This window comes from Chlorocebus sabaeus, chromosome 21 (genome assembly GCF_047675955.1).
Source record: "Chlorocebus sabaeus isolate Y175 chromosome 21, mChlSab1.0.hap1, whole genome shotgun sequence".
NCBI lineage: Eukaryota > Metazoa > Chordata > Mammalia > Primates > Cercopithecidae > Chlorocebus > Chlorocebus sabaeus.
In genome coordinates, this window is record NC_132924.1 from 37,205,882 (window position 1) to 37,219,491 (window position 13,610).

Here is a 13,610-nt window from a genome sequence, read left to right on the forward strand (position 1 = left end):
TCTAACAGAGCTCAACATTACATGGAGAAATTGCACTTGTTGCTGAATACTAGTGCTCATTCTTCTACAACAGAGTCCAAAATATCACTTCTTTTAAAAAAAAAAAAAATCTGTTACTGAAGAGACAGAAGTCAGTCAGCAATTCTTTTTAAGAGGATACAGAGACATAAGAAATATTTATATTGTATTTCAAATACAGATTAGCTAAGCTACGCCTGAAATCTGGTTCTACCTGAAAAGATGGAGGCATTTCTCATTTGGACCATGTTTACCAGGACAAGTTTCATGTCTTTAAAGCAATGTTACTTACACTACTGTCCACCTCTCCTATTTAAGAATAAGATGAAAACCACACATTTTAAATGGTAATGACTTTTGGTTTAATGTTGGTAATTTACAGCTGATGAGTTTTTACATACATCAGATGAGTATACTTTTTTCCTGTTTAAGTTAATTAATTAGGCTTCCTCCAAGCTCCCAGGCTACTTTGATAGGAGGAGAGCCAAATTTCATATATGGCCTGCCATATTTATATGTTTCTTCTCCTGGCTTGCTGTTGGCTGAAGTACAATAAAGACATCTATTTCCAATTTTAAGACCTTTTTGGCTTCTGTGGTAGCACCACCACCTATTTCATAAGATTCAAAGACAGTTGCTTTACAAGCAGTAAATCACTCTATCTTCGGATTTTATTGGTGGCTTTTACCTTAACTATAGATGTGTTCATTCCGTTTACATTGGAGATTAGAAAATAGTAAGAGCCAGTAGGAGGGGAAAAAAGGAAGAGAACTATCCCTTCTGATCGACTTTTGTATGTGGACATAAGTCAAATTTTATCACACCACTGCATTATCAGCCAATGACTGAGAAGCAATTAGAAAGTAATAACTAAAGTGGATTAATATCTGGATTCTGAGGTTCACAAACTAAAACCTCACTGTGAATGTTTTTTTCTACAAAGAAATAGACGCCTTTTAAAATTAATGGTATGGGTAAAACAATAGGGCTACAGTGATTTCAGGTATAAGGATAAAAAGTAGGACAGTTTTCAGGGGCAAAGATCAGAGTCTTCTGGTGTAACCAAGTACTGGAATGTTTGCTTACATTTTTTTGACTTGTGAGTGGTCTGGCTGGCAGCAAGGATTTGTTAAGGGTTTGGATTTAGTACGGGTTATAAGCTAAAAGGGACTTTCTGATTAGGACTAAGAGAGCAGAACAGACCTTCTTCCGGCTGAAACTTTATCTGGGGCTATTTTTAAAACTGGAAGAAGAATTCCTGAAAAGTATTCACCATTCACTACATTACTTCAGAAAGAGGTACACTTTAAAATAACTAAATAAGGATTTTTCAGTTCAGCATATCAGTTACCACATCACAGTTACAAATTACAAATTAGAATTTAAGGCAAAGACAAATATTAACTTAGCCTTACTTAACAAGTAGAATAGTAATGATAAAGGGAAGTATAAATTTCATCGAAGATCACAGTCAGAAGTCAGAATTAGGATCTACCCTGTCTTTACTTTTATCACTAGAGAATATTTTTTTAAAAGTACTGCAGTGTCTTACCAAAATGGTGTGAACCATGCTTACTTTAGAAATGATATATCATCATTCTTTCGCTGTTTAGTATGTTAAGGACTCATGTTCGAATCCGTGCATTTTTCAAAAACCATTCCAAGAACACAGAAGGTAGCATGATGAATTACGGGAAATATTTTAAAAAGAATATAAACTGCAAAACGCTAGAACAAAAATGCAATTTAAAAATAACCTTACCTTAAAAAAATTATAGAACTGTCATTTTCCTCAGGTATACAATATATACTGGCATAAAAACTGACAAGATGCTCAATTATTAGTCAAATGTATTCTTAAATTTTGTGAGTATTCATTTGTACTATATACAATAATCCCATTATTTAAAAGAATGAATTTCTCCCAAGAATTCCAAATACATTACAGATGTTATTACATGAATTCTCACAGCAAATCTCTTGAAATAAGACAAGGGCAGGTACCATAATCTCAACCTGAATCATATTACAGATTCATTCAAAAGTTCAAATAAGAATTTCCCAAGGGGTTTCCATCCAGAACCCTGTCCTTTTTCCCTAAGAAAATTAAATTTACTATAATAATGACTACTTTCTGAGTTTCTCATATATTTTTCAGAAAGATTATCAGATTCAAGGTGGAACCAGAGCCTTTAAAAACAATCTAAAAAAAGTTTCAGAATGTCAAAAGAAATGGGAGTAATTAAAAATTTTAGAATGCTAGTTATAATTACATGAGTGAATACATTCAGTTTTATATTCATATATTTTGGGAGAATTTTACATATTATACACATAGCTGTATATATATACACACACACACACACACATACATAATATATGGCAACTCAAACATTTAAAAAATGAACTGCTATGTATGTACATAAAACTTCAGGATTGCCTTTTTCATGTTTAGTTAAGGTTAATTACTATAAAATTATTGGCTCTCTAGCCTGTGATTTCTAGATAATGGAGTACTATTTCAGAAGTTACAAAAGTAAAATGTAAGTAGATTATTATTTTGAGCAATTTTCAAAATTGTTATCTTTAGTTTGCCAATTCAAAATAATTTTACCTAACTCTATGGCTATCCACCTTGAAAATCAACTCCAATCACTGGGATCATGACACTTGTTATACAGAAAAATAAGTACCATTTAATAATTTTTAAAGCAAGGATCATTTTTTATTGTCATTGGGATATGGTCAAAGCAGTTAGTATCTGGATATAATCTATAATGTCACACGGTTTTATCGCTAACTTGGGTTATTATCTAAATTTGCCTTAATAATCTATTTGTTGCTTTAAAGGAAACTTCTTAAAAACTACTATAAATATATCGGATTCTAGAATCTAGGGTTTAGGCTACTACTGCTGTAGGCATACTGGGTTTCTGATATAATTTCCATTTCAGAAAGCTATGTTCAGAAATTGTATAGTTAGAGTTAGCCAAAATAAACAAACTCCTGATGTATCTGACGTGATATTACCAAATACCACACAGAAATGGAGACTGCATAATAAAGGCATGGCTGTAATGAAGGTGAAAATTCTACTTTGTAGGGCTATCACATTTATTTCAGTAAGTTATGGTTAAATGACTTATCCAGGGATATCACCTCAATGGGTATTTGTACATTTGAAAATGAAAAAATATACATATATAGTCTTCAGTTGTGTACAATCATGCCCTGAGTGCTGAAATGTGGACATTCACCTATCCACAAGGAGCCCTCAGGCACATTAATGTGCTGGCACATCATGTTTCCCAAAAGCATATGCATGTGTGTGTCTATTTCAACCCTTAACAATTGCTCAACATCACTCTAAACCTTTTTCTCTTCCATAAAGCTAATTATTACAGATCTTCCCAAAAGAGAAGTTAACATTTCCTTGATCACAGCTATACTCTCATTACCTAGGAAGAACCCTGGGACCCCTGGGCTTCTTGCCCCAGCAAAGCACTGCTCATTCCTGCAGATTCATATGGGACTTGGGTTTCAAGTTCAATGATTCTTCATTGAGATACAATGAACTTATCTAAATGTATTCTTGTTAGCACTGGCATCTAGACTGAAATGAACTAAACTGCATCATTTCATATTAGGAGAAATCTAATATGCATTAATTAAATAGTCAATCAGGAATACCATTTATAAGAAATAATTTCTTTAAGTATATTTTCTAAGTAATACATTTTATATCACATAAGGCTAACAATATACATGACGTAAAAGTCATCTATTGTACCAAGATGATTGAAATATTTGGCAGATAAACTTCTTGTGCTGCTATAATTATCCCAAAGCTGTTTAAAGAGGCTCCATGCTGCAGCATGAAAGTACATTAGAGAATACAGCACATTTCCTGAGTGCAGAACTGAAATTTCTCTTAAAATTTCAAGTGTGTGTTAAAACATTAAGTCATAGGGCATCACCTTGACACTGTGCTTTAATTCATGTTGCTTTGAGAAGCCAAGAATTTGGTGTAAATACATGTAGTTTGAAAGTTTCCACAGTTATTAAAAGAGTATAATCCATTTTGTCACCAATTCCCTGCCCTGGGACAAGAAACGTGAATTTGTATTCTGGCAATGAAATCTAGAGTCAAAAAAAAGAAAAGAAAAGAAAAGAAAAACCTATAGATTTCCAACTTTAGCAATATGACAACTTGGGTGTTTTGTTTTATTGTGAAAAAGATCCCTCAAAGTTCTCCCAGCTGGCATTCCATATGACAACCTTGGTGAGGGAAAAAACAAATTCAGCAGCCAGGTGTCTGGCACCTAACACTAGACAAAGATGACCATCAATATTTAAGCACCTAATCCTTTAAAGTGTGAATAATGTTTATATGAAAAGCTGGCAACAATACAGAATGTGGTTACCTTAATTTAATAATGAGTTGCATCTCTGAATGTATTTTAGGAAGAATTTCTATTATCCAAGAATCCTAAAGGAAGATATTAACTGAGGTGAATGTGGGAATTTGTATAAGTCAATGCATCTAAAGGACAACTTCTTTTGGTAATCATTAAACAAAAAGTACATTTCTTGGTTAGGTGCGGTGGCTCATGCCTGTAATCCCAGCATTTTGGGAGGCCAAGGTGGGCAGATCACTTGAGGTCAGGAGTTCGAGACCAGCCTGGCCAACATGGTGAAACCTCGTCTCTACTAAAAAAACAAAAATTAGCCGGGTATGGTGGCACGCACCTGTAATCCCAGCTACTTGGGAGGTTGAGGCACGAGAATCACATGAACCCAGTAGGCAGAGGTTGCAGCGAGCTGAGATCGTGCCACTGTACTCCAGCATGGGTGACAGAGACAGACTCCATCTCAAAACAAACAAACAAACAAAAAACAAAGTACATTTCTTAACAGATATGTAAAAAATATACAAAACATTTAATATATATTATATAATACATAATATACATATTATATAATGTATATATTTTGTGTGTATGTATACAAAACAGCTGACAATTATTTCCCAATTTTTTAAGTTGTTCAATGGATTTGGTTCTCAACACAACAGACAGAACAGGTACCCTAAGGATCACATCACATTTCCAAAAGCACATTGATTATTCACAAAAACCTACAACTGCAAACTTACAGGCATCTTTAAACATCACTAAAATTTGCAGAGGCATGATACATTTGCTGACCATGTTCTAATAAAAACATTATTTAAAGTAGTAGGTTCCTTTTGTCAGTTAAAATTTTACATGTGAAAATAAGCTTTCTTCAAGTGTCATTTTGCTGTAAGGTTTTACAGGATAAGGCACTCTCTCAGTCTGCATGACCTTGCTTCCAGCCTCAGAGCTTACTGTGTACACATTAAATTAGTATCATAACACTGCAACAAATAAAAAGAATAACCTCATAAGAGAGTGCAAGGTATTGCTCAATTTTTCAGTAAAGATAGAAATGAAGAGACGAAACTAATACAACTGTATAAATTAGAATGGATAGCCATACATCTCTGAAATAATGAAAATATGTAAACTGATCAGACTTTTGATGTCAGATTTAGATGGTAGTAGACTAGCTGTTAACACTGACATTAAAATTCTGCTTTTGTAAGAAATTTATAAGAAGGAAGGTCAATAACTATATTTTCTTCTATTAAGACTAACCCTTCACTATTTCAATACTGAACTAAATGACAGCTTTACAAAACTATTTCAAGTAATATTCATTATCACAGTGAAAATGTGAGACCAATGTTAAGAGTGAATGATTTGAAAACTCCTTTGATGAAAAAGGCAAGGGTACTAAATCAAAACATATACAAAATGCTTCAACGCATTTCTTTATGTGATATGAATAGAAAGATTATCCATACAAAGTTAGAAAAATTAAGATAAATTATATATTAGTACACCTTCCCAACCACAATTTATATAAAAATTCAGAACAGTGTACTGTTATTTCAATCTACACCATAAAAACGCCCGGACTTGGCAGATGATCTTCTAACTGTGATGTATTTTCTCAGTAGAAGGTTTAATTGTTGCAGTCACTTTTTAAAAGTTTAATTTTCATTGTTAACCTTACTGAATCATCAGTAAACCCAGCTGATTGGGACCCACTGCGGTTCCATTCTCAGTTTCTCTATGGCAGTTTGTAGTTTTTCAAAGGCTTTGTCTAGATTGTCATTTATGATGATCAAATCAAAATAGTGGTTGTATGCTCTCTGAATCCGTGCACTTTCATCCACTGTTTTCTTTAAGTCAGAGTCCTGTTGAAGAGTTTTAAAAGGAAATGTTTGTATTACAATGCATATTTACTTGCTCAAACTCCAACTAGAAGTGAATATAATAAACAGGTTAGCTATATTTCTGGTAATTCTGGTATTAATCCTTAAAATCTAATCCATATAGTGTTAAAGACAACGCTGCCATCTGTTCATGTCTTATTCTTTCCAATAATCCTCATGTTTACATTTGTGAGTATTCTGCATCTTCTGTTTGACATAAAATTCCTAATTAAAAGACTGCTGACAATAATCTTAGAGTGAATAATACTGTAGTGAATCTACAGTAACAAAAGAATTACTATAGGTGACTGGTTTCTAGCTCCACTATATTATCCTTTTCGAAAGATTTTTATCTTATGGCCTATGTACATCATGGAACCCAATTTGTAGTGGCTGTTAAGCTCAAAGCCAAATTTGCTACCTTTCTCTAAGATAAGATCACAGAATCTTAGAAGTGTTTTTTGAAGATTAATCTTACATGCTGCCCATCCTCCACCAAAACACATACTCACATACGTTTATTTATGTTTTTGTCCAGGCACTGTTCATAGTTCATAAAGTAGTTTTAGTCATTGTGGAATGATGTGGGGAGTACATAAGCAATGGGTTCTACATGAGTAAAGCTTTTCGTAAGATGGTGTTTTGAATTTCACTATACTTCTATATATTCTACAAATATTTATTGAGTTCCTAGTAAGGTGTCTACTATGTTTCAGAATCAGTGGGTATAACAATGAATAACAGAGAGGGTTCCTATCCTTTAGTGGAGGAGATAAAGAGGAAATAAATATAAAAAATTCCAAGTTGTGATAACTATCATGAAAGAAACAAAACAGGCACAAAGAATTTTAAGAGATCTACTTTAGATAAAGTGATTGGAAAGAGACTGAGTAGTAAATGACAGTTAAGCTGAGAACTAAATGAAAATAAGGAGGTCAGCATCCAGGCAGAGGAAACAGTAGGGCAAAACCCAGAGGAAGGAAATGACCCTGGCACGTTCAAGATACTGAAAGAAGACCGGAATGGGTGAAGGGCTAGGGAACAAGGTAGGTCATGGAGGACCCCTATGTGATCGAAAGACCTCTGTGGGCCTCAAGTGAAAATGTGGCATGACACGAGTGGAAGCAGGGAGACTGATGGCAGGAATCCAAGTCAGAGAAAAGGGCTGCCTAGATTATGGTGGTGACAGAGGAGATGAAAATGACACCAGATAGGAAATTTATTTTGGTGATAAAATAATCAGGATTAGTTTTTTACATCATCCAGGATTTGAAAAGGGAGGAAAATGAATGAGTCATGAATTGCTCTTAGGTTTCTAACTAAGGTAAATGGGTGGCTGTGTGAGATACAGAGTGAAGGGGTGGGGAGAGTATAATTTCTGGGGGAAACAAAGTGTGCTACTTTGTAATATGGTAAGCTTAAGATGTTTGTGAGACATCCAAGTAGAGATGTACAGCAGGTTACTGGTTATGCAAATCAGAGCTCTGAGGTCTGAGCTAGCTGTATATAAATCATTAGCATAACAATGGCATGAATGTAAATGATGTTGATGGAAGCACCCAACAACATCATTTGTGTAGAAAGTGTAGAGAGAGAAGTGGATTCATTGCCAGGCCTGAAGGACCCTAATACTTACATTTCAGCTAATACTGAGATTTCTAAATGAGTTTGAAACAACTAAAATATCTCTGATCACAGATATGTAAACAGGCCACAATTCAACTTGAAAGCAATTCTTGCCTATTATAGCCATTAGCAATTTGATTTGTTAAAAAAAAAAAAAAAAAAAAAACCTATTAACAATAATGGAGTATGCCATACAGATGGAACAGGAAATAAAGATTCTCTCTCTGGCTATCGAGTGGTCTCCAGGATATAATGATATGGGAAAAAATGCAGGCACATTTTGTACATAAGGTACGATTTATGTACAAAATGGGGGGGGGGAGGATACACAGGCACACTTGCTTATATTGGAAACTAATATGGTAAAATGGCTAGCAATAATGGTAGCCAATGTGAGTGGGAGGAAACAAAGGGAGAGGGCACAGACAAGCTGGATTTAAGATTTATGTTGGAGCAATGAAAATGTTGTACAGAATTATACAACAAAATTTAAATTCAAATAAAAGCCATTCTTAAAAATCAGAAGCAAAATAAAACAAATAAGCCTGTGTTCCAAGTTGGTGGTTTAACCATGCAGCAAGGAATTATTTCAGTGGCTTTAAAAGAAGATAGTATCTAGTGGGTTATAAGTGGGAGGTGTACAATGAGAACACATGGACACACGGTGGAAATAATACACACTGGGGACTGTCAGGGTAGGAGCACAGGGAAGAGAGAGCATCAGGAAGAATAGCCAATAGATGCTGGGCTTAATACGTAGGTGATGGGTTGATCTGTGCAGCAAACCACCATGGCACACGTTCACCTATGTAACAAGCCTGCACATCCTGTACAGGTACCCTGGAACTCAAAACAAAAGTTGAAGGAAAAAAAAAATCTAGTGGTATATATCCTAAGAACAATTAATAAAAGACTGAAACTTCAATCTTTTCACTAATCATATTGTTAATACAGATATTACTCAGAAATTACATATGTGCATGTACTTATATACATGTAAGAAAAGAAATTATGTTAATATAATCACAAACCAAGGTTTTCAGGATAAGAGGAAAAAAAGGCAAATACAAAGCTAAAGAAGAAGAATGTAAAATTTCATTTGAAGCTTTCAAATTGAACAAATGATGTATATGTTTTCTAAAAACAAAAAATTTATTTCCTACCTCTGGTTACTGAAAAGGTCTAAAAACAATGTCCAACTGAGTTTAATGTATACCCTTACTGTCTGAATTATCTTTAAATGCTATCTCCCACTAAAAGAAACAAGGGCTTCTGGATGGCTGGTTCCAGGTCTGGGCCAGGAAATGTAGAATAATCTGGAGCATCTTGTCATATCAGAAAGCAAGCAATTATCAAACACTACTAGAATCATGTTAAAAAGACTCAGAATTCAAATTGAATAGGCTCCTACTAGCTGAAGATACAATAATTTAAACATTAAAAAGAATAACTGACCTAAATACACAGAGATAAGGTACTTCAAGTGACTTTAAAACATAGTGATCTTCCTGGCCAACAGGGTGAAACACCATCTCTACTAAAAATACAAAAGTTAGCTGGGCGTGGTGGCACGTGCCTACAGTCCCAGCTACCCGGGAGGCTGAGGCAGGAGAATGGCTTGAACTCGGGAGGCAGAGGTTGCAGTGAGCCGAGATTGCACCACTGCACTCCAGCCTGGTGACAGAAAAAAACAAAAAAACAAAACCCATAGTGATCTGACTGTATATACTTAGTGGGATATATTCTAAAGACAGAAAGAACTAGGTGGGGAGCTGGGGGGACTGTTCACAGTAATGATACTAGTGGTGGTTGTGTTGATATACTTATTCCCAGAATGTTGTATTTGTACTGTGGAATAAAGCAAATGAGCAATTATATGATATTCTAATTCTAACATTTCCAGTGTTTATGAGAACTGGGATATTCAGCATAAGAGAAAGGAATTAGGCATATAAGATAAAATAAGTTAAATAAAAATCCTGTGATCTTGAATTTGATTGGAAAATATCAGAATAAATTCATGATATATTTTCCTTCAAACATACAAACAGAAAAGCATATATGCTAGCACTGTCCACATAAAAAGGTCTAGCAAGACGCAGTGAGCAACTCTGTGACAATGGGCGCTGTTAGTATTATGGTCTTAAAACACCATTTACCCTAAAAGAAACCAGAGTATCTTGGAAAAATGGCTGGTTCCTGGCCTAGAACAGAAAATATACAAGATGAGCCTGGAACATTTGTTCTACCAGATAGCAAGGAAGCTACCCAAGACTATCAGGGTCATTAAAAAAAAAAAAGGTCTCAAGGGCCAACTAGAATAAGCTCCTATTGGTCAATGATGGGACAATCTTAGCACCAATAAGAATAATCACTGCAACAGAATAAAGCACATCAAATAAGTTTGAACACATGTGCTCAAGAAATTGAAAAAACAAAGCCAATCTCAGCTGGTCACCTGTAACCTCTAGAGGCTCTTGGGGAATAAACCCATTATTCTGAAAGCTGACCTACAAAGGATAGTATCAAAGATGTATCCTGCCTTTCCTGTATCAATCGTACCTTAGAATAATCAACTACTTGATGAGGAAAAGTTCTTTTTAAGAATTCTATTTTATAAACGTAGAAGGAATGACAAACTTAGAATACTACCACTTTGCCATCCCAAAAAAAATAACTTATCCAAGGCAAAGATCAATAAAGTTTGCTAAAACCATTAGGTAAAGAGTTACTGAGGAACTCTGTAGATCAGGCTAACAACTTCTGACCCCACTGATTAATCTCATGACAAAAAGCCTGACGTATGCCTCATGATATAATAAAACAAGTACCACCTATGAATTATTCTTGCAAAAACCAACCAACCACCAACCAAAACCTGAATCTGTGTCTGACCAACCCTCTAGATCGACCTATCAGTTTACAGGAAATAGAAGGGATAGAGGAAAATGATACAATGGGGGCAGAATGGGTAAAATCCAGATTATGGAACATGCTGTAGGATAAATGACCTACTTTTTTTTTTTTTTTTTTTTTTTTTAAACAACTAAAACAACGTGAAAAGAGAGGGGAGGGAGGGTGGCAGTGAGAATTTACAGATTAAAAGGTACTAAAGGGACATCTGCTTCTAGCCAAGGTGGAATAACAGGCACCAGACTACCTCTCCCACCTAACAATTAATTTATGGACAAAATGTATGAAACAGTTTTTAAGATACTATACATCAAGATATTAAAAACAGATCACAGAAAGATAGAAAACAAATGAAGTGAGTCCTATGATTACTCCAGTTTACTGGCTTGAAAGAATTTATGGGTAGTAGGATACAGAGAGTGAGCCCAGAGGAGCCTACAGGACTGAGTTGAAGACAGAGCTGAGCCCAGGGAGACCCAGGTGGCAAGAGTTTGCAGGACGGAACGCTGGAGGGGAAGAGCAGCACAGGCAGACTTTGGAGATTTGGAGAAGGTCCTTGTCCAGCATTCAGCTGAGTACCAACCTGCACATGGGTACGACCTGAAGCTGAGAAAGAACCACCAGAAAGGATTAGAGGTACCCAGGGATGGCACCTATTCCCCCTTAGCCAGAATAGAAAACCTCATGACTCACAGGCCCTGTGGTAGGAGTACCAAATAGGTCTTGCCTTATTTGTGGGGAATAACTGGCCCTAAAATAAGAACTGCTTGGGTCTTACCCAACAAATTTAAAAACTGAGACCTGAAAAAAACAAACTATTTCCAAATAACTGCATCCTAGAACAAAGCTCACAATGTCTGGCATCCAAAAAAGTTACCAGGATTGCAAAGAAGCAGGAAGATATACCCATAATAAAGAGAAAAATCATTCAATCAAAACCAATCCAGAACTGACTCACATGTTAGAATTTGCAAAGACATTAAACACTTACCATGTTTCATACATTCAGAAAGCAGAGACATGGATCAACTTGAAAAAGAACAAAGAAAACTACTACTACCTGATTTCATGGCATATAACCAAGCACAGTGGGGGGAACGGTGAGAGTGGTGGGAGGAAGGGTGCAGGGAGCAGGTTACACAGGGAAATGTGTGGAGATGATGGACATGTTCATTATTTTGGTTGTAATGGCTTTCATGAGTACAAATATATGGCCAAATTGATCAAGCTGGGCACGTTAGGTATGTACAGCTTACTGTGCATCAATTATACCTCAATTAAGCTGGGAAAAAGATTTAGGTGACAACAAGTAAATTCAATGTGTTGATCTTGTTTGAATACTGATTTGAACAAATCAACTGTTAAAAAAAAACAACAAAACCAAACCTTGGAGAAACTCAAATATAGACTGCATGTAGATGACAGTAAGATACTGCTTATTAATTTTTGTTGTATTAATGGTATGTTTTAAATGTCTTTATCTTTTAGATATAAATATTGAGATATTTATGGATGACATGATATCAAAGATTTGCTTCAAAATAATTCAAGGAGAAGAGGAAGTGGGGAGGGGTCTAATTAAAACAAGAAATTGCCATGATTATTCAAGCTAGGCGATGGACATAAGGGCTCATTTTTCCCCTTTTTTGCATAGATTTTTGAATTTCCATAAGTGAAAAAGGAGAGAGGAAAAAAAGGAAAAAACATGTAATAGAAACTAAACATCAGAACACCTGACTTTACCAATGATAAACCATATAATAAACATGCCTGTTAATGATCTTGGAGCCCAGTCACCCCACTAGTAAAATGAAGGCATTCAATTAATATGCGTATTTTAATATTGGTCTATTTCATTTTACAAAGGGGAACTAAACTTTTGATTTAAAATAAGTATACAATGATTTTCAAGTAAAAGAATACCGTTCCAGATCCTAACTACATCTAATTAATTTTTATTCTGAGGCACCTTATATAGCATGTTTGTTTCATAGCATAATTAGCTAAGAGTTGGCCAGGCACGGTGGCTCCTGCCTGTAATCCCAGCACTTTGGGAGGCCAAGGTGGGCAGATCAGGAGTTCGAGGTCAGGAGTTCGAGACCAGTCTGGCCAACACGGGGAAACCCCGTCTCTACTAAAAATACAAAAATTAGCTGGGCCTGGTGGCGCACGCCTGTAATCCCAGCTACTTGGGAGGCTGAGGCAGGAGAATCACTTGAATCTGGGAGGGTGAGGCTGCAGTGAGCTTAGATCGTGTCAATGCATTCCAGCCTGGGCAAGAAGGCAAGACTCTGCCTCAAAAATAAATACATAAAAATAAATTAGATAAGAGTTAAACATGCTCAAAAGAAAAGGAAAGATCTTAGAAGGAAAATCATATGGTTAGCTCACGGTCAGAAGCTTGGTAGTGATTCCTGCATCCACCACAGCCTTGTGCATGGCACGCAACGTCTCTAGCTCTGGAGCCGCAATAAATACCACATAGGGCATAAACTCTGATGTCCTCAATACTTTCAGTGCCTGTGTAAAAGAATAATTATAAGCCAATTTATACAATATTAGAACTAGAATTCTGCTACCCTTTAGTATAAATCAAAGGCTGTTTGCACTTGTTCTATGGATTAAAGAACATAATTTAATACCTATCTCCACTCTGTCATTCTCATTCCATATAGTACTTTCTTAAAATAGTGATCCATTTATTTTGTTCTAAATTCAGTCTGTTCCTCTTGAAGAAACGAAAGTATAAAAC

At 35.5% G+C, this 13,610-nt stretch overlaps 1 protein-coding gene across 9 annotated transcripts in view; it reads right to left on the minus strand.

Annotated features, from left to right (window-relative positions):
• Nucleotides 1–356: 356 nt before the first annotated feature.
• Nucleotides 357–13,610, minus strand: part of PALS2 (protein associated with LIN7 2, MAGUK p55 family member) — a 114,634-nt gene continuing 101,380 nt past the window's right edge. For all 9 annotated transcript variants that reach the window (XM_007981869.3, XM_073009047.1, XM_073009045.1 and 6 more), the window contains 2 exons: nt 13,250–13,378; nt 357–6,301 (listed from right to left, as the gene is read on the minus strand). In XM_007981869.3, coding sequence (XP_007980060.1) covers nt 6,125–6,301; nt 13,250–13,378 — 306 coding nt within the window. In that variant the 3' untranslated portion in view covers nt 357–6,124. The remainder of the gene's footprint in view (nt 6,302–13,249; nt 13,379–13,610) is intronic.